We start from the raw sequence: 20,519 nt of genomic DNA, 5'->3' as shown, positions 1-20,519 counted from the left end.
TCTTGTTCCTGTAGGAAGATATTTAGAAGTTGAGGAGCAATGATAAAGGTTTTTGCCCCTGCGCCACACACCCCACCCTGTCCCTGGTCACACCATCTTCCTAGAGGAACTTTCACTGAAATGGATGGGACTCCCAGAGAAGAACTTCCAGTTCCTTACCCAAGGGGGCTCAGTAGGCCCCACAAACCTGCCCTTTGCTCGATGGCCTTCTGCCTGAGGCCTGGAGGTGTCTGTACAGGGGATAAGGCCAGCCGCAGACCCCTGCTTGCACATTGGGCCTTACCCAGCACTTTTCTTTGCAGCCTCTTGGTGTTACTCAACACATGTGAGCAAGGCTTTGTGAGCATGGGAGGCCCAGAGTAGGACAAGTAGGTGGAGTTATAGAGCAGGATAAATGAGAAAGGGGTACATGGGGGGCTAGAAGCAGGAATATTGTGCTTGAGGGGTGTGTGATTGTGTAAGTAGAAGTACAAGAGAGTGCATATGTGAAAAGTGGTGGATGAGAGGTTTGAGGGAGAATTTGTGACAAGGGTGTGAAGAGCAAATTCCAGATTGGGAGGGCATGATGTGGATAAAGCGAAAGTGAGACTCAGATCAGGGCTGAGTGTGCTTGGAGATGGTGTGAATCTGAGGGTGCAAGGGACTGTATATGCAGTAAGAAGACCAGACTATTTTGGAATACTGTGGCTCAAGTGCGGGTTTGAGTGTGGCAGGACCTATGGGAGGGGTCTGGCCATTTCCCCTTTCCTCCCTTTCCTGCGGCCCTGATCACCTCTTAAGGGCAAAGAAGCCAAGACTTTTCCCTTCTATTCTAAGTTAAAGGGAGGAGGAGGAGAAGAGGAGGAAAGGGGAGAGAGGAAGAGGAGGAGGGGGAGGAAGAAGAAGAAGGGGAAGCAAAGAGGAAGAAAAAGGAGGAGGTGGAGAGGGAGGAAAAGGAGGAAGAGGAAGAAGAAGGGGAAGAAGAATAAAACGAAAAAGAATAGGCAACAGGAGAGCTTGTGAAGAATTTAGTGAGCAATTCCATAATGCATTGGTGACAAGGACCTTCAGGGAGCGACCATGCGTTCTGACAAAGTTGGGGTGCGTTTGCAGGGCCTGGAAACTGAGGCTGAGACGGGGTTAGGGGGTGGCAGGCTGTAGAACCCCACATCGGGAAAGCGGAATGGGGCGAAGCTGAGAGTGGGGGCGGGAAGGGGGCCGCACAAAGTTGGGGAGTGCGCGAGAGTGAAGACGCCCCTGCGTGCGAGGCTGGGCGGCTGACGGGGAGCGTGTGACAGTGAAGAAGAGGGGGTGGGGTGAGAGGGTGTGCCGGCATCTAGGCTAGGGATTCGGTCTCTGGGTGCCTCCGGCAGCGCGGGCGCCGGCGTGCCGGCGGCTGGCTCGGGGCCTGGGTGCGTGTGCGCGCGTGTGCGCAGGGCGGAGAGTCGGGGGCTCCTCCGCGCGTGGCTGTGCCTCGGCGCGGCCGGCTGTGCGAGCGCGGGCGCGAGCGGACGCACAGCCCAGGCGGCGGGCAGCCGGGGTTATCTGAGCCGCTCGGTCTTGGGTGGCTGCGCCCAGATCTGGGGGCGGCGGCGGCACAGGCGAGACGCGCTGTCGGGCCGCGGCAGAGCAGAGAAGCGAGACCCAGGCCCGGACGGCAGCGGCGGGGCGCAGAGCATGGAACAGCGCACGGGCCGGGCAGGTAAGACCGAGGAGCGACTGGTCAGCGCCCCAGGCAGGGGGTGGTGGGGTGGTGGTGGAGGGTGTGGGAGGCATGTGGGAAAGATGGGGCAACCCGGCCCGAGGGCAGACCCCCACTCCTTCTTCCTTCTGTGTTTGCCCTGTGGCGGGGGCCAATGTAATTGCTGGGGACTGGGGCTCTGCGGCCTCTCCCCACCGGTGGGACCTCCTGTGCTCTCCCTCCGGGTGTCCTCTAAATCTGCTAAAAACTTTCCACCCAGAAAACGTGAGTTTTACAACTTCTCTTGGTCTCTTTACAGAACCGGGCTTTTCCATTCTGTTGTGCCTTTAGGACTTTATCTTTCCGCTTTGCAGTGTATAAATGTTTTGCACAACTTCCTCCAAGTTGGGTGCACAAGGAAGGCCTTGGTTTCTAGTGGGAATGGAGTGTGGGTGTAGGTGTGCATATGTGTTAGTGGATGGGGACACGCTGTGTGCACATGTCTGTGTGCACGTGTATGAGGGTCTTGTGTCTTTGAGTTTGAACTTAAATGTAAGCACTGATGTAGATGTGTCTGATGTTTGGAGAAAAGGCTCTGCCACCAAAATAAACTTAAGGGAGGCCTGAGGCAAGGGGAGGGATAGCAGGCCCCAGGGGACCCAGATGGAGAGCAGAATCTGAACCCATTGACCCACAGGGCTAAGGGAGTGAAGGGCTGCTCCTTTTTTTTTTTTTTTCCCTCCCTCCTTCTCTCCTCCAGGCCTGCAAATTCAACTCTGTCTGCCCACTACGTGCCCTAGAGTAGCACGGGGGGTGTGAAGCCTGGTAGCCAAGTTTAGTTTTGGATTGGTGGGGAGGGACAGGGTTGGATCAGTTTCCAAGTTTTCCAAATAATTCCACAGAGGTCAAGGACCTACTCTGGGCCCTTTTTTGCTTCATTCCTCACCTTTCCCCTGTCTCCTCCACCCCTTTCACCAGACCCCAACAGCTCAGGTTCTGTCTTTCAGCTGATAATCCAGTTTCCACTCTCAGGATTGGTCTTCCTCTAAGCTTCTTGGCCCAGTCCCTGGGCTGCCTCCATTCCCCCTTGGGCGCCTGTACCCACTAGGAAACTGGGGCCCCCAGGAGTGTCAGCTGTGATCTCCTGGGCTTTTAGGGCTCTGGGCCACCCCTCTGCACCAGAGGTTTAAGTAGGGAGATCAATAGCAAACAGTTGTAATGATCTAATTAATTATGGCAAAATTAAAAGCGAGTACAAAATCAATCTCTGATGGTGTTGAAGATGGAATTCAATTGAGAGCCCATCTGTGCACCCCCTCGACCGTATAAATATGCAGCCCAAGGACAGACCTAATGGCTGGGCCTTCCTGGAAACCTCTCTCCCCCTTTCTTCCTCCCCTGTCCAGGGCTTCTCCCTCACTCATTGCATCTACTTTGCTTCCTACCACCTCCTGCCCCCACCCCTCCTTGTTTCCCTGTCCCTCTGCTCAGGCTCTCGACACTCCCACTCTTCTGTTTTCCCTCTCCAAAGGCGGCTCTTCCTGCCTTGCAGGCCTGAGGTGCGCAGACAGGTTCCCAGTCCCGGCAAGTCTCCCAGCCGAAGCAGCCAGGCCTCCTCCCCAAAGCCTGGGGAAGGAGAATGCAGAGCGGGGTTGGGGGGGGCATCCCTGAGCTCTGTTACGGCCCTCACTCCAAGTTTCTGAGCGCACGGGATACTCCAGAAAGGACCAGGGCGCTTCCCCAGGGTCGCCTGCGCCTACCTGTGCCAGGCCTGGTAGCCGCACTCCTGGCTCGGGTGGTAAAGGGACCGGGCGGACCAGCTGTGCACCGCACTCCCTTTCCCTTCCCTCCTTTTCCCGCTTTGGCCACTGCGGGGATCTCAGTCCAGCCAGTGGCGGCCTGGGGGAAGAGTGGGGAGGAGCAGCGGAGCTGGGCAGGAGGCAGGGCTGTGTTTGAGAGAAGGAAGCCACCGTTCCCTTCGAGGCGGCCCCACAGAGCCCCGGAGTCTTCCGCCCTCAGAGCCGCTTTCTTTCTTTTCATGCCCCCTGCCCCGGCCCTAATTTCTACTTTAGGCACATCTGGCCGGGGCACAGCTCCCCGGGGGCTCTGCGTCCCCCAGGCGGCCCTCGCGCCCCTTTGGCCTCATCCGGCTAGTTCAAAATGACAATGACACGCGCGCGTATGCGAGCGTGTCTGGCTGACGCCATGGCGCAACCGCCGCAGCCGGGTTTGCGAAGGATGCGGGTTTTATGTAGTGTCGCTGAGCCAGATCTGGAGCAGCGAAAACCACCAGGAAAAGGCGAAGCATGGAGGAAGGAGAGAGAATCTGCAACTAGGTCAATTGTGGTCTTTGGCCTTCGTCGCCTATACCCCCAGAATCATAAAAATAAGACGTTTATTTGATGCCTGCCGGCCTGTCCTAGCTGGTTTTCTGGCTCTCTGTCCCTGGTCCCCTGCCTCTCCCTCCTGGGGCTCTGGGCCCACTCCCTGGCCCACCCAGAGTTCCCAGGTTTCTTTCTGCCCTCAGAGACCCCTCCCACTCCCTGGTCCTCCACCGGACCCTCAGAGCCTGGGGGAGACACAGCTCAACGCCTCCCCTCCCTCTTTTGCCAGGCCTCCTCACCCCGTTATTAATTGCTGTGTTGACCTGCAGGATTGATTGGCGGCCCCGCAGGAAGAGGCTGAGAAGGCCTTGGCCTCGGAGCAGCCTCGGCAGAGGGCAGAGGGAGGAGGGGGAGGTGCTGGCTGGAGATGGGTCCTGAGCTCCTATCTCAGCCCAGCCTGGGACACAGCTGTTTGCCCAGACACCCTTCTCCATCCACCCCCCACACACACACCTTCCACGCACCCTTACAACATTCTCAGGCGATCCCCTCACCAAGAGATGTTCAGCCCCCAAGGAGACCCATCAGAAATTCTCCTTAATTGATTTAGAAATGAAAAGAGGCTTCCTCCCTCCATTAGTCAGTTTCTTCAATCTGTTCGTTCGCCGCGGGTCTAGACCTCACCGCTGGTCCAGACACGACGGAGAAAACTACTGGGACCCGGGCTTTTTTCTGTCCAAGATTTACTTTGCGTCTTCCCCCCTCCCCCAGGAGCAGTTACAGAAAGTTAAGAAATAATCCTGGATGCAGTGACCTTTAGAGTCTCAAACCAAAGCACTTTTTCCAGGAAGAGCCCTTGTCCTGGCTCCTGAGGGATTTGGCGCAGCCCTTTTGTTTCAAGTTCGGGGAGTGGACGGCTCGGTACCGCGGAGGGTGGAGGGCGGAGGCTTGCAGCAGCCTGGGGCTGGGGTCTAACCCTACAGCGGAGACCCTCCCTCCTCCCCCCACTCCGCCCCCCTCCCTTCTGCTTAAACCTTCGCGCGCGCGCGCACACACACACGCGCACACACACACACACACTCTCTCTCTCTCTCTCTCTCTCTCTCTCTCAGGGCCCCCACAGCCACAGCAACACCCCTTGCCCCGACCCCAGGCCACAGGCCCACGGGCCAGGCACCGGAACAGGAGCGAGCCCCCCAGACGTCCGGGCTCTGGGCTGGAGTGGGCGGAGGTGGCAGGAGAGCCAGTCCCCAGAGAGCCCCCTGTGCTTTGGTTCTCTCCCAGTCTCTATCAGCCCCACTCTTTTCCCTTCTCCCCTCCGCTCAGGTCCTTTGTCTCCAGCCACTTCGCGGCGCCCAGCAGCTTGTCCCCCGCCTTGGCGGCCCTGCCCAGCGCTTCCCTGTGTTCGGTTGGCGGGGCTCCCCCTGCCTTACCCGCTCCCGGCTCTGGCGCGTTCTCCGCCTGCTCCTCGCATCCACTCGGCTGCTGGGAGAGGAGGAAGGGAGGGCGGGCGCGCCGCGGATGGATCCGACAGAGCAGATTTGGTGCTTGCTCTTAACTCCGGCAAAACTCAGCCCGCCGGGGTGCTCCCGCCCCTCTCTAACTATTCCTCTGCGCTGCAGAGCCGCGCGCCCGCGTTTGGCCCCTTCCTTTCCTTGCACGTCGGCTGTGGCTCCTTCGCTCCCCTCTGGCCTGTCCAGCATCTGCAGTCGCGCTCTCCCCGCTGTACTGCACGCCGCTCCCTTTCGGCGGCCCCCCAGCTAGCTCCCGCCTGCCCCCTTCCTCTGCAGCCCCCTACGTATCGGTGGCGGTAGCGGGGAGCGCCGGGGCGGTCTGGGGCCCGCCGGTACTGTCTCTCCCTCCACCCCAGCCAGGTCCGGCTGCGGGCTCCAGGCCCGGCTACTAGCGGGTGTTAATCATTACTTGGCCCCCTGGCACAGCCTCACTCGCGCTCTCTCACCCGGGCTTGGGGAGGAAGGGAAGAGGTGTTGGCGGGCTGGGGACCCCGGCTACGTCCAAACCAGTCTCTTCGGGCCTTCCAGAGACAGGTGTCTTCTCCGTTCCCTCAGCACCCTTTTCATGTCCCTTTTCTTCCCCTGCTCTCTCCCCGCCTTCCACGACTCCCCTTCAGCAGTCCTCTCCCCACGGTCTCAGCTCCGCTCCGGCTTTGGCAGGTTGACTAAAGGTCCTGGGAGGACCAACTTTCTTTGTTTGGAACCAGACTGGCCGGGATTTCCTTTCCCACGTCTCAGTGAATCGTCCAGCCACCTCCCAACGGTTTTGGCAGACTGGCCTGAAGGGGACCGCGCCTGAGGCTGCAATGAACCTGGCTGTTGGTGGGGGGTAGGACTTTAACGGGTCCTCTAGCATCTGCGCTGAGGCGGCAGGGTGAGGGTGCAGGAAGGAGTGAGAATGGAGTGTCAGGAAAGACAGAGCAGAGTGGTAAACATGGACAGGGTGTGGTATAGTCAATGGAAGGAGGAAAAATCCTGAAAGGGGGGAACACACAAAGGGAGGCAGCAAGGAATCCTCTTGTTTCCTTTATAGGATAGAAGTTGGATGGAAAGCACCACCCCTTGGCTTGCCTAACCAGCTCAGATCCCTCCTTCCCTTTGCGGAAGGGTAAATGCTCAGAAAGCTGAGCACTTACTCCTTAACCTACCACAGAAATGTTTTGTTTTCAAAGTGCTTTGGTCCATGGAGTAGGCAAGACAGGTAATCATCCCTATTTTACAGGTGAGAAAACTGAGGCCCAAAGAGGGAAAGGGACTGTGAATGCGGTGGCTGCTGCTTCTTCTGGGTTGTGGGGTGAGTGGCCCCTTTAGCTGTGCAAGTCCATGAGTGTCTGGGTGGGTGTGTGTGGGACAGGCTGTATGCAGGTCTGAGCTGGGAGCCTCACAGCCTCTGTGGGCCTCTTGGCTCCCACCCTCCACTTGTTTTAGGTAACACAGGGCTCTCCACTCCTACCCTGTAGACCTACTGGCCCAGTTTCTCCTGGCTTGACAATTTTTTCAGCTCCCCAGTCGGGTGGCCCACTGGCGGCCGCCACCTGGCAGGCCCGTGCCGCTAAGAGGCCGCTTTGGTGGCCAAGTGGCTTGCATTGTCGTTTTCCCTCAAAGGGGCTGCGAAGGGCCGGGCAGGTCGCTGGGACCTCTGGCGAGGAGCAGCCGGGTTCAAGGGGGAGGGGCCGGTGAGGATAAAGGCGCAGCACGTGCGCCGGGCCTCCACAGGACCAACAGACCGAGCGGGCGGGGCCAGCCGGGAGGCGCCCCCCCTCAACCCGGGCTTCACGCAGGGAGCCCAAATATTGGGAACAAAAGCGGGAAAAGAAGAGTGAGAGCAGAGGGAGGGAGGGAGCAAGGGAGGGAGCGAGGAAGCAGAAATTAGGGGGGTCTTAGATGAAAAAAAAAAAAAAAGAAAGTAGCTTTAGGGGGAATGTGCCGTGGAGTGTGAAATTGCAGCCCATGGTGCTCCATATTGTACCAGAAGCTCTTCCAAAAAAAAAAAAAAAAAAAAAAAAGCCATCCTCCAACGTGACCAGAGGGCTAGGAAGGGGGAGGGGCGGGGAGAGAATGGGGAGGGGGAGGGGAGAGGGCCGGGCGGGAGCGGGTCAGGCCTAGCTGGAGAGGGGGCCGGTGCGCGCGCCGGAGGCCTGGTTTCTGGTCGCGGAGAGTGGCGCCCCGGGCTGCCCCAGGACCCAGTGGGCGAGTGGGCCGCGGCCGTCCCACACTTGGATTGTCAGCGAACTTTTTTTCTCTTGGCTTTTTTCTTTTTTTCTGGTGCCAGTGGCGGTGACTTCCAAAACCGGGACTAATTCAGAAAAGGAGCTCGGCGGCGAAGCTGCTGCTCTGCTCTACCTTCCCCTCTTCCCTCCTCCGTTTCCGCTTCTCTTCCCTTCGGACTAGTTTTCTCCCCCCTTGGTTCTAAACAGCTTTTTTTCCCCCCTGAACTTTAATGCGTTTAATTTGGTCCGCGCAGTGGGGAGCATTTCCTAGGGAGATACATTTAATTTCGGAATTTCTAATCCCCTCCCTCAGAGGCCTGGCCCTGGCTCCCTTTGCCGCTCCCCAGGAGGTGGAAGGAGTGGAAGGAGGAGGACAAGCCCAGACCAAGGGGGAGGAGCCCGGCTGGGAAGCTCCCTGGCTGCCCCCAGCCCCCTAGGGCCCAGCTGCCTGCCCAAACTGCTCCAGGTCCGGGTGGAGGGGCAGTGAGGGGTGAGTCTGGGCTCTGGGTCAGGGCTCTGCCTACCGTCAAGAGGTAGCCACCCCTTTGCCTTTCCTCACCCCGACAGCAAGCACTGGGCCAGGGAACGGGAAACCAGAAAAGGAGCAGAAAGGTGGAGAAGAGAGCTGGTGTAAGTGGGGGAAGCGGACAGGGTCCACACGAGCACTTCACTTCATGCACAATCTGTCCAGAAACGCATCTGGTAGCTCGGAGCACTAGTCATGCTTGGCTTGGGATGCCTGTGCGTTTGTCCACTTGGGGTACGAGGGAGGAAGTCAAGGGGGGTCCTGCTTCTCCCACACCTACACCCCGGGGGAGCAGGCCCTGGACTGTGAGAGTCAGGCCAGCTGCAGCTCAGCTGCCAGAAAGGAGGCAAGGGCTGGGGCAGTGGGAGAGCCTGGCAGGGAAGGGAGCGGAGAAGGCGAAGGAACGGAGATCCACAAGGAAGATTTATTGGGCAGATCAGATGCAGAGAGGCGGCTAATGAAGCAAATCCCGAGATGGGTATCAGAGCAACTCCCCAAAAGTTTATTTGCCTTTAAATTTCCGCAGGGAGGCGGGCGCCTTGTTTGAAGTGTAAATGCCCCTAGGTTGGGGGGTGGAAGGGCCGCTTTGAAAACACCAGAGAGAAAAGGTTCATTTAGAGGCAGACGGGAAAAGCAACCAACCCTGACAGGTCGGAGCCCGGGTTGTGTTTGGGGTTGGGTTGTTTTCTTTATTTCTCTTTCTTTTCCTCTTTCCTCTACTTTCTTCTTCCCTTTTCCCCTTTCTTGCTTTTTTTTTTTTTTTTCTCCTCTACTAGACTCTATAGAAAAAGAATGGGAAGAACAGGAAAGGGAACATCAGAGGGAGAGGCCAGTGCCTGGAGAGAAATCTATAGGCAAGCTCCGGAGCCATAGGAGAAGGAAGAGCCTGGGCTAAAAGCATTTCTAATCATCAGGGATCATTGCTCTTTAACTTTCTAGACCCATGAATGGGCTGGAGCTGAGGAGGAAGCTGCCAGGGGCTGGATTGGAGGGAGGATGAGTGTCCAACTAGTGCAATGCTGGAGAAGGGGTCCCAGGAAGTGGGGGTGACCAGGGTGGGAGTGATTCTGGGACCTCAGAGGCCACCTGGGAAGTGAACTGTCACGGAAGGGTCTTCACTCCTTGGGGGGTACATGGGAAAGATAGGTGTGCAAGTATAACTTGTAGCACACTTCTGCATTAAGTTCCCCTTTCACAAAATGTGACATCCCTCTTGCCCAATACATGGAAATGCCTGTTGTCTGCATCCACACTTCTTCATAGTATGTGTAACATAGAGATATATCTAGCTGGGTCTGGAAAAATCAATGAGTCTATGTGTGTGTGTGTGTGTGTGTGTGTGTGTGGGAGGGACTGTCTACAGTCTTATTCCTCCTGTAGTTCCGACTCCCCAAGACTTAACTTTCTGGACCAATGTAGGGAAACATGGGGGCAAAGGGCTCCTTGAGTTCTGAGTTCCTTTCAATAAGGATCCTTCCCCTATGCCTTTCCCTCCACCCAATCTTGGTTAATTACCTTCCTGAAGGAAGCCCAAGGCTGTACCAGATAATACAACCTGAAAGCTCCTTTCTCCCAAGCTTGGGAGCCTTTCCCTTAGGCTGCCGGGACTGTGTTTTCCTTTTTTTTCCGCTCCCCACACAAAGTTAGTGCGTGTATGTGGGGTTGGGAGGCCAAAGCAAACCCGGGAGCGCCATCTGCAGGTCTCTAGAGGAAGAGACTGACCTTCGGGGCTAGACCCTGCGCCTTCACCCTCCAGCCCCAGGGAACTAGCCTGGCCGCCCAGGGGAAGAGGGAGTGAGGGTTGGGAGGGAGGGGGCTGGAGAGAAGTTTTTTTGTTTTTTTTTTTGTTTGTTTTTTTTTGTTTTTCCCTCCCAAAAGTTACTCCGCAGGTGGATTAAGCAGATTAGGCTCCGGAGGATCCAGGAAGGGGGAGGGCAAATGTCCAGCTGAGTCAGTCCCCTAAGGAGTAGGTAGTTCAGAATCCCATAGGATTGAGCCTGGCTGGATCCCCGTCGGAGGATTAAGGGCATTCTGAACACCACCACCACCACCCACCCCTTGGGTGCAAGAGGCCCAGTAGAAGTCCCCTGGCTGAGTGGGGTGGTGTGTCCCCCAGCCTAGCTGCTGCCTGGGCACTGGCCAGCGGGACGGCGTTGTGAGGCTGCGGCGCTTTCGCGGGCGCCAGGGTCTGCAGTCAGGGGCCAGAGGCGCCCCGAGACCAAGCAGCAAGAGCAGAGCGCGGGCTTCCCTGAGCCGCCCTTTCGCAGACCCAGGGAAGCGGGGGGAGGGAGGGAAGGAGGGAGAGAGAGTTAAAACATCAGCTGAAGTGCCAAGATGATTTATGAGACGAGGGAAAATATTTCATAAAGATCTCCCGGATATTCTGTACTTAACCAGTTAGGAGACAAAGGGCTTCTCCTGCCTGGTGCGTACTAGGGGACCCGAGCGAGCGCGGACGAAGGCTGCGGAGGCTGGGCCAGCGGCTCCGGGAAGAGCGGGGCCGGGCCGAGCGCGCTGCGCCTCCTGCGCTAGCTCGGGATCCGTCAAGCTGGCAGCGGGCGGCGCTCAGCCTCGTTCGCAGCCTCTTCTCTCCAGCCGGGGAGAGCAAACCTCGGCTCCCGCGTCCTCTGCCGCCAGCGACCAGTCGCTCTGCACTGTCTCCCTCCCCAAGCCCTTCTCCCAGGCCACCCGAGGGTCCAGAAGCCAAGTCCCTGGCTCTCCCACCGTCCGCTGGGTCCCACTGAGGCAGGTGGGTCCTCGCTGGAGGTCTCCAGCTCCATCCTAAACCGAGCGTTCTGGGCTACCCAGACTCTTATGGCCAAGGGGACGAGGGAAGTCCTCCGCGCAGCTGCGCGTGGAATTAGAGAGGACAAACTGCCGGGCACTTTGCCCCGGAATGAGAATTGGGGGTGCGTGGGTGGGGAGGCACCTCAGGAGGGAAAGGCGAAAGGGAAGGACCAGAAAGAGGAAGGAAGACTCAGGAAGGAACGGAAGGGAACTCAGAGCTGAGAGGAGGGGGGTTAAGACTAGGGATGCGGACTGGGCTCGGGGCCGCGTGGCCCACGCGGGCACTGGCCGGTGGATGGCAGGGCTGGGTGAGTTGGGACTGTGAGTCTGGCTTCCGAGAGCGGCGCGCTCCGCGGCACTCGGTCATTGCTTGAATATTCATTAGACTGGCCGTTCTTTATCCTTATCTAACGTTTATCTTATCGGCGAGTTTCGTTTCTCAGTGTAGTTTTAATCCCGGGCTCCCCTTTCCCCTCCCCCTGGCCCGCTCCCCTCCCTCCCTCTTCCTTCGCCCGCTGCTTCCTCCCTCCCTCCCGTTTCCCCCTCCCCTACCCTCCCCTCGCCGGCACCGGAGTGACAGGCGCGGGGCCCTCCTCGCCGAAGCTCGGGGCTCCGGCGCTGGCGAATCACAGAGTGGTGGAATCTATTGCCTTTGTCTGACAAGTCATCCATCTCCCAGCGCGGGGAGGGGGAGGGGGTCTGGAGGGGGCTTTGCAGCTTTTAGAGAGACACACACCGGGAGCGGAGGCTCCAGTCTCCGGCCGAGTCTTCTCGCAGCCGCAACCCACCTGGGGCCAGCCCAGTGCTGCCGGCGCTGCTCGGCTCCCTCCCTCCCTCCCGGCCCTTCGGCCGCCGCAGCAAGCGCCTGCCTTTTCCGGGGGCGGGGGCCCGGCTCGCGCTCTCCCCTCCCGGAGGCGCCCGCTCGGACATCCCGAGGATTGCTACTTCTCTGCCAACTTCGCCAACTCACCGGCACTTGGAGCGGCCCGGCTCCCCTCCCGGCGCCCTCGGGCCGCCCCAGCTCCTCGCCCTCTCCGACCGCCGCCTCTCGGATGACCGGGTTCCAGGGGAGTGAGCGAGCCACCTCCCCCCTCCCAGCCTCAGCCGTGGCCTCAGCTGCCGCGCGCGCCATGCGCCCCCAGATCCCCCCGGCCCGGCCCGCCGCCCCGGGGCCGCTCTGCTGACCGCCCAGCCCCGCGCCCCGACGGTGGGAAGTTGCGGTCGCTGCGGTTGCAAGCTCCGATCCGCCCAGGAAGCGTCCCCGCGGGGAGCTCACCGCGGCGTCCCCCGCCCGCCCCGCCGCAGCTGGGCGCCCGCTTACCTCGCCCCCCTCCCCAACGTCCCTCCCTTTTCTCCTCAAGTCCTGAAGTTGAGTTTGAGAGGCGACACGGCGGCGGCGGCCGCGCTGCTCCCGCTCCTCTGCCTCCCCATGGATATGCACTGCAAAGCAGACCCCTTCTCCGCGATGCACCGTGAGTACCGGCGCCCGGCTCCTGTCCCAGCTCGGGGCTCCCTGTCCTAAACCTCTCCCGTCCTGTCCCGGGCGCGGCCCTGGCCCCCTGCGCTCAGGTCCCATTTTGGAGACTGCGCTGGCTTCTCCAGGACCCCCCTTTCGTTATTCCTCTTCCCCTCATTTTCCAGCGTTTTAAAGCCTCCAGTTTCCCTCTTCTGCCTTATGTCACCAATACTTATCCCTCTACCTGCCTTCCTACTTTCCCTGGTGCCCATCACCTGTCTTCCTTTCTTCCACCTGCTCCTTCTGAGGTAATCAATCCACAGCCCCCAGCCCTGGCTCTAGCCATTCCACTCCCTGGTCATCCTCTTGCCCTGGGCTGGGAGATTAATTGGCAGGCAGTTTTAGAGGGGTTTGTGTTGTGTTGTTTTCTCTGTTCTCTCCCTCTCCCTGTCTCTCTCTCACCTACCTACCTCTCTCTCACTCTCCCATCCTTCCCCACCCTGCATTCATCGCTACCTTTCTCAAACTTGAGTGTACTTGTCCAGGAGGAGACTCCTAGCACCGACAGCTTCAGTGTCAGGACAATCAGGCAGAAAAGTGTGGGGGTGGGGTGCCCCCAACTGACCCTCAGCTCCCAGCATCTCCAGGCCCTGGCAGCGTAGCCAGGGTTTCTTGTGAGCTGGCTTGTAGTAGTTCCTCTTCTTTTCTTTCCTCCCTCCTTCTTCTCTCCTTCCCCTTCTCTTCTCCTTGAGTTGGGAGGCTGAGACTGGCGGGACATGGTGGTCATCTTTCTCCACCTCTCCCTGAGAGATGCTCTAAAAACAAAGAAGGGTTCCAAGGAGAAATCGAAGTCAGGAAGAGATGGAGTAGAGGAGCCTTCCAGGCTGCCCCTGGGCAGAGCCAAGCTCTGCTTGCAGTTCTGGAAGCTCTTTGCTGGCCTCCCACTTCATGGTGAAGATGGTCCAGCCAGTGACCTGGCCAGTGGGTAGTCAAAGAGGGGGAAAATGAGGGGGAAAGAACAAAAGGAAGGCAAACGCCCAAACTGGGGAGAAAGGAAAGAGAAATTTTGAAAAGGTGGAAGAAAATAAAAGAAAGAAAACAGAAAGGATGTTATCCAGGAAAGAGAAGGGGAGAAAAAATGAAAAAAGAGGAAGAGAGGAAATTATTTTAATGAAATTTGAATTTATCCAATTCATGTCCTATGTCTTTAGCTTGGAGAACAATTCAGAGATTTTTTTTTAAGCAGTCTTTTTTTTTTTTTTAGATAAATAGATTCTAAATAGAAAACTTCTCCTCCTCTGTAGATTAATAATTGAGGATGATTTGTAACTTTTCACCGGGAAACTTTTTTAGCCCTGGCTTGGATCGGTGCTCCAGAAAAGAGAGCCAAGGAGGAAGACCTCTGTTTTTCTCTAAGCTTATAATTAGCATTACAGGGGTGAGCTTAAAAAAAGAAATACTCCTGGGGTAAAATATATTTTTAAAAATAATTTCCAAGTACAGGTAATCTGAGTCAGGAGCCTCCGGCCGCCGCTGGTCTCCACCAGCTGAGCCAGAAATCCTGTCTCCTTTTCCGAGCGAGTGGAACCGGGTCCTCTCGCAGTCTTCGCCCAGCCCGCCGGCCTCCCTGCCCGGCCGCCTCTGCTCTCGCTCTTTGGCCGATTCCGCGGGGATTTGCCGAGTCCCAGCCGCCCACTGGGTGTCACTTTGAAACCCAAAAGAGGGCAAGGCGTGCTGAAGGTGGTCGGAGGAAGGGAGAGAGCGTGGCGCGGGCGGGCGGGCCAGCAAGCCGCCGCAGCCCGAGTCCGCGCCGGCGGCAGTGGCGCATTCCAGGCCCGACTGAGGGGCGGCTTCCGGCCCGCGGCCCTGGACTCCTGTCGGGCCCCTTCCCATCCCCTTCCGTTAGATTGGGGACGAGGGGCCGGGCCCGGAGCCCGGGGGAGGCTGAATTATTCATCTTTAATCTGCCCGCAGCTGCCGCCTTTTCATACCGGTAACGCGAGTTCTCCCGGGGCCTAAATTATTGATGGTGGGGGTTTGGAGGGAAGGGAGGGGTGAGGAGTGGGGCTAGAGCTAGGGAGAGTAGCGGGAATGAGAGGCAAAAATAAGAGGTTCTAGCCTCCCCCAGCCTGCAGATCGGAAGCCTCTCCCCAGGGGTTTCACCGGCCCTTGCTCTCAGTACCCCCAGGAGGGGATGGGAAAGAAATGAGCTGAACGCAGATGTTCCCGCTTTCTCCGAAAGTCGCCTGAAGCCAGTAGGACCCGGGCTGCAGGTTCCTGGCCAAGTCAGTCCCGCCACTAGAACTCTGCGCTTGGATTGCTCAGGAACTGCGGCTCCGGGTGATTGCTCTGGGTGCAGGATTTCTAGACTGCTGTAGGCCAGGGAGAATGGGACGCTGCGCAGCGTCCCCGGGCCTGATATCTGGTGACCACTTTGGCCCCGCTGGAGACCCTGCGCCCTCCTCCTGGCCAGGAGAGCAAATGCCCTTGCTTCGTGGTGTCCTGGGAGGCTGCCGAGGTCTAAGAGGTCGGAGGGACGGGAGCTGGCTCCGGCTGACAGCACGGGGTGTCCCGTGAGCACTCAGCCTGTCTAGGCGACCTGTACCATGCTACCTAGGTGAGGCAGTGGCTTCCAAGCCTGGCTCAGGGCGGCAGCCTGCATTCTCTGGCTGCTGCCCATGGGAGCCCCGCGCGGCAACCGGCTGCCTCCCCGGCTCTGAGCACGGACACCGGACCCCTGCGTCTTCAGCCTTCCGTCCTCCACCTGGCTTTCTTTGAACTTTAGACACTAGGGATTCAAGTGGGAAATATGGCCTTGAAATATCTAAAGATAGAAAACATAAAGGAAAGGAAAAATCCCGATCGAAAGCCAGAATAAAACAAAAACAAAAACACAGGGAAGGAGGCAGGAACACCAACTCTGATTAAAAATAGATACAAGAGGTAGGGAGCAAAAGGAGGGAGTCAGACATTTAGCCCCTCTCTCTGCTCAGAGCCCTTTTGTATTGACTCAGTCAGTCCCAGACCCCACGCCCCAAGTTATCTGCCTCCAAGCCCTAACACACACCAACGACTCCCCCTTGCTTGCGGCTCAGGCGGGATCCCGCTTGGCCCTGCTTCTGCTCTCTGCTCCGCCCTTCTTTTCCTCTCCTACATTCTTTCCTGCTGGCACTAATTCCCCCTCTGCCCTCTTCTCACCCTGCTTCTCCATTCCTTCCCTCACTTTCTCCCTTGAGAGGTGCTGGTCTTAGAGCCGTCTTCTTCCCTGCTCTCTGCCCTGCGTCTGCGTTTCCGCGTCTCTACGGGCCCGTGGGTTTCAATCCCCAGTCGCCCTGCGTTGCTCGGCAGCGGCGGACCACCGTTCTGCCGCGCGTCCCAGATCATGCCCCTCTGCCCTGCCTACTCCCTTCGCACGTCCTGGGCCGCGGACCCTGACTAATGGCCGGTCCCTGCTGTGTGTGGGGTGTTGTGTTTTTTTCTTGTCTCTCCCCAGCAGGGCACGGGGGTGTGAACCAGCTCGGGGGGGTGTTTGTGAACGGCCGGCCCCTGCCCGACGTGGTGAGGCAGCGCATCGTGGAGCTGGCCCACCAGGGGGTGCGGCCTTGCGACATATCCCGGCAGCTGCGGGTCAGCCACGGCTGTGTCAGCAAAATCCTGGGCAGGTGAGGGCCTCAGAGCCACCCCTGGGAGAAGCCTTGCCTCCTCAGCCCGAGGCCCTGGGTCTCCAGACCAAGGACTTGGCTCAAAGTCCAGGATGCCAGTGGGAGACGGGGTATCTGGATACTGGGGGAACCTAGAGAGCTGCTCCTTTTGGAGAGAGTACTCAGGTGGTGGCCACGGGCCCAGGAGTAAGGGTGGAGAAGGGTCACTCAGCTCCTGCCCAGCTTTAGGGTTCTTGAGAAGAGGCTGCCGGATCCCAGACTTCAGACAGGGAGGGAGTCCTCTCCAAGCAGAGTTCATGCAAACTGGGGGGCTCAGAGGAACAGGGTGGGGAGCATAAATGGGTCCCCAAGAGGAAAGTAAAAATCAGCCCTGGGGAGGGGACAGGAGGGTCCTGGTTCTCACCAGGGCTCCGTGCTCAGTAGGAAAGGGCTGGAGGTGGGGGCCTCAGCCCTGGTGGGCCTGGAGGCCTGGAATCCTGCTGTTCCTCCTGTTCTTTCTAAATAAAAGGCCGGGCTTTCAAACTCCCAGGGGCACCTATTCCCTCTGGTGTGCTCTGCTCTCAGTCCCCGGCATGACTGTCTTCCTGGAGGGAGTGTCCCTCTCATCCTCCCCCTCCTCCTGCGGTCCATCCCTCGCCCCAGTCAAGCGCACCCTCTGGAAGCTGGCTCAGCCAGGCTGAGTCTTTTCCCTCCACGCTGCTGCCTCGGGTGGGAGCGTGGCTCCACCGCCCTGAAGCCTGCAGCCTCCCTGCCCCCTGCCATGGCCTGTTCTCGCTGACCCCGCCGGCCTTCCCGGCGCAGGTACTATGAGACCGGCAGCATCAAGCCCGGAGTGATTGGAGGTTCCAAGCCCAAAGTGGCGACGCCCAAAGTGGTGGACAAGATTGCTGAATACAAGCGCCAGAACCCCACCATGTTCGCCTGGGAGATTCGGGACCGGCTCCTGGCTGAGGGCATCTGCGACAATGACACCGTGCCCAGCGTCTCTTCCATCAACAGGTGAGCAAACCAGCCTCGACTACAGGGCGGGACTCCAGCTCCCAGCTCCTGCCCATCAGGGCGTCTCCCAGCTTGTGGTCTCTGTTCTTTCTCCGGCCCCTGCCTGTGCTCCAGGCTCTCAGCCCCTGAAGTCCTGAAGTCTTTCGGGCAGGGAGAGGACACCTGGGAGGCAGAGAGACAGACAGACAGACAGAGCTGTCTCCAGCTCAGGGCTGGGTATTCCCTGCCAGGCTTCTCCCGCCGGCGTCCTGGAAATGAATCCAAGTGTTTGTGGTAATTAAGACTCCAAGATTACGTGCCTCGGTATCTAGAGACAATCACAGCCTAAGCTGAAGCCTTTAAAATGACCAGTGTCTATTCATCGCTTCCAAACAGACTTCCCTTTCTAAAGGCATGCTCCCTTCCCCAGGGGCAGCTGCCTGTCCTGGCTTCCCCACCCTCCCTGCCAACTCCCACAAAGCTTGCCTCCCAGGAGCCCAGGCCTTGCTAGCCAGCTCCGCACAGATTTCCGGCCTATAAACACGAGTGTCCAGGCCTGAGAGCAAACGCTAGCCACCAGCCAGCAATTGGCAGGGAGCAGAGGAGCTGGACAAGGAGTGGGACACCAGGCAGGCAGGGAGAGCTCTAGACCCCCAGGCTCCACTTTGGGATGCGTAGGGCTAGGGAGAGGTCTGCGCAGTGACAGGCTCAGGCACATGGGCTGACACAGGCTGGAGTTGTGCAAGGTAGCCTCCCACTCCCCAAGCTACTCCAGCCTGCTCTCTGGGACGGTACGCATGGACGCTCCACGTGCGTACATATCGTGCAGGTGTGCAAATTGGGCCTATGTTGGCTAGAGCAGGCACAGGGAGCAGTGGGATGCAGGGACCCAGGATGGCTTCAGCATCGCAGAACTGTACTATCTGACATCAGCAGAGACGCTGTACAAGTTCCAGACAGCTTGGCCAACCTTTCAAACCCTGCCCCCTATTTTAGGGCAGATTCCCAAGTGAGAAGAAGGCTGAGGGTTCGTACCCTTATTATTCTTTGTATTCTTCATAGACTCATTATCAGGACAACTAATAATTCAGATGGTGCCTTTTTCTGAAACTGGCATCACGTATCAAGTTTTTTTTTAATATTTTGCAAATGATATGGAATTATCCCAAATCATCCTGAAAACAGCAGGTAAAATTAGCTGGTAGAATGTACCTTGGCTAAAGAAGATTCCCTCTGCCACACTCGTGCTGTAACGTACTGCGAGGCGACCCCAGAAATTATCCCAGTGTGTGCCATCTGTATTAAAATGGTTATTCAGTTATGAACAGGGTAACATAATACTGATCAGCTAATTATACACCCTCCGAAAACCCTCCAGCTCCCCGGGCCTGGCTCGCTAGGTACTGAAAGCATAGCGGTTTGACATTCAGACACCTTCGAAGGAGCTGGATTAAGACTCTGGGTGGTTTGGGAGAGGAATGTGTCTTTTGCATTTAAAAGCCAGAGGAGGCTGGGGAAGCTCTGGGGCTGGGGCAGGATTGGTGGTTAGGAAAGGGCAGGGGACAAAGCATTTGTTTTCTGAGCCATCTGAAGATTCAGCCTCTTGGCTGTCTGCTGGTCCTGGGAGCGAGCTGGAACAGAGATCTGCGTGATGAGGAACGATGTTGATGGGACTGGGCGCTGGGGTCCTGGGGGACATTCAAGAGAAATGCTTGTCATCAGTGGTAGGATTTGCAAGGCTTTGGAGGACCCCAAGACATGCACAGTTAAGGTGGTCTGTTTTTCTTGATGGCTGGAGGACTGGAACAATCAAGGCACTTCTGGGACCAGCATCCCTTGCCTCCCACGCCCCTACTGTCTAGAACTCTGTCCTTCCTCTCCCCAACATACACCTTCACTGGCTCAGATGTTTTGGAGACCTGGCTCATGCAGGAGTTTGGGAAAGCTCATTCTGAAAAGCCACAGAAAGCAGGGAACAGGTGACCCCAGGATTGATCTCAGAAGCCTGGGGGTGCACTCCCCAGCCCTGGGGGAAAATAGAGGGGTGGGTAGGGAGTAGGAAAAGAACGGCCTCAGCTTGGTAATGATAACAGCTATGGAATCTGCTCATCACGTGGAACCCCACCACCTGAGGGGCACCAAGGCTTCCTTTGGGTGTGTAGAAATGGCCCTCCATGGGCAGGTGTTGCTGGAGATGGAGAGGGAGTGGGAGGAGAGGAACAGGGAAGCCACTGGCAGCATGGATAGCCAGCCCTGGGTCTGTGACTAGGCTTCCTGGCTTGCTTTGCCGACAAGGAGCAGTCAAGGTATTCTTGATTTCGCTCTGGGACAGTATCCCACCATGGTTCCAATTTGGGAAAGAATTCTGAGGGCTTCCCCTTGTGCTGCTGAGTTGGGGCTGGAGGGATGTGTCTAGGCCCGCATGTCTTCAGCTTCGTCCCTGTGGGTGCTCGGCTCTGAAGGGGGAAAGGTTTATCTGAGATTTAGTTTCACCCTAAAGCCTGATAAAGGCAGGATGTTTCTGTCAGCATTGGTGATTTCAGGAACTTTGTAAATTTTTACTCACTATAGGAAGGGCCTGGAGATTTTCCTCTGTGTAGGAAGTGTGGCGCCTCGGGGTGGTTCTTGAGTATAGGGCCTTACTGTTGGTGTGATGCCCACTCGTCTTTGGTACTTTTAACCGTCCTAAGGGTGTGTGTGTGTGTGCCGGTGGCTGGCAAGAAAGGAAGTCCACACACACTCAGCCACCTGAGCCAAATTGTGAGGTTTTTTTTTTTTTTCCATCTTCTCCTCCCAAAACAGATGTTGTTGCCGCACTTGAAATGTGTTGTTATGGTTATAAACGAAATTGCCTCCATGCCTTAAAATTGGTTTTGGTTTTCTCTGATCCTGTCGCGATAAAGGCTTGGACATTCCGTCCACGTATTCCACTGGTAAATCCTCAGAGAAACACCTCTCTGAGTCAGCGGAGTGGGTCAGGGATGTCTCCCAAACACACTCCTGTCCCTAGAGACCACTGTCGAAAATCCAGGGGGATGACTGGATTGCTTAGTCTGTGGAATTTCTGTGACTCAGTCTCGATATTGGATTACTGACTGCTAAGCATGGAGTTGCCCGCGCGTCAGCTTATTTGCTGTCCCTGTAGTGGACCGAGGTTTATAAACAGGTGACTTGAGACTGAAACCTGGTGGGGGAAATGGCCTGGGGGCGGGGCGGGAAGAGATGGAGGGAGATCCATGCTACTGAAGGGGGAAAAAGTCACCCAGTTATGTCGCTGAGCAACTGAGCAACTGACCAGGCCGGAAGGGATTTCCTGTTTATATGCCAGCGTCTTCTGATTTGGCTGTTGCTGTGGGCAGAGATTAGAGTTCCTTTGAAAGAATCAGTACAAACTCCAGGTAG

General features: G+C 57.5%; 1 protein-coding gene across 1 annotated transcript in view; it reads left to right on the top strand.

Annotated features, from left to right (window-relative positions):
* Window positions 1-10,623: 10,623 nt before the first annotated feature.
* Window positions 10,624-20,519, top strand: part of PAX2 (paired box 2) — a 79,786-nt gene continuing 69,890 nt past the window's right edge. The window contains 4 exon segments of the mRNA XM_032882251.1: window positions 10,624-11,329; window positions 12,383-12,493; window positions 15,971-16,139; window positions 16,941-17,138. Coding sequence (XP_032738142.1) covers window positions 11,131-11,329; window positions 12,383-12,493; window positions 15,971-16,139; window positions 16,941-17,138 — 677 coding nt within the window. The 5' untranslated portion in view covers window positions 10,624-11,130.

The sequence above is a fragment of the Lontra canadensis genome, unplaced genomic scaffold, assembly GCF_010015895.1.
Source record: "Lontra canadensis isolate GAN:19392208 unplaced genomic scaffold, GSC_riverotter_1.0 scaffold3, whole genome shotgun sequence".
NCBI lineage: Eukaryota > Metazoa > Chordata > Mammalia > Carnivora > Mustelidae > Lontra > Lontra canadensis.
This window is presented reverse-complemented; position numbering and strand designations above follow the sequence as displayed.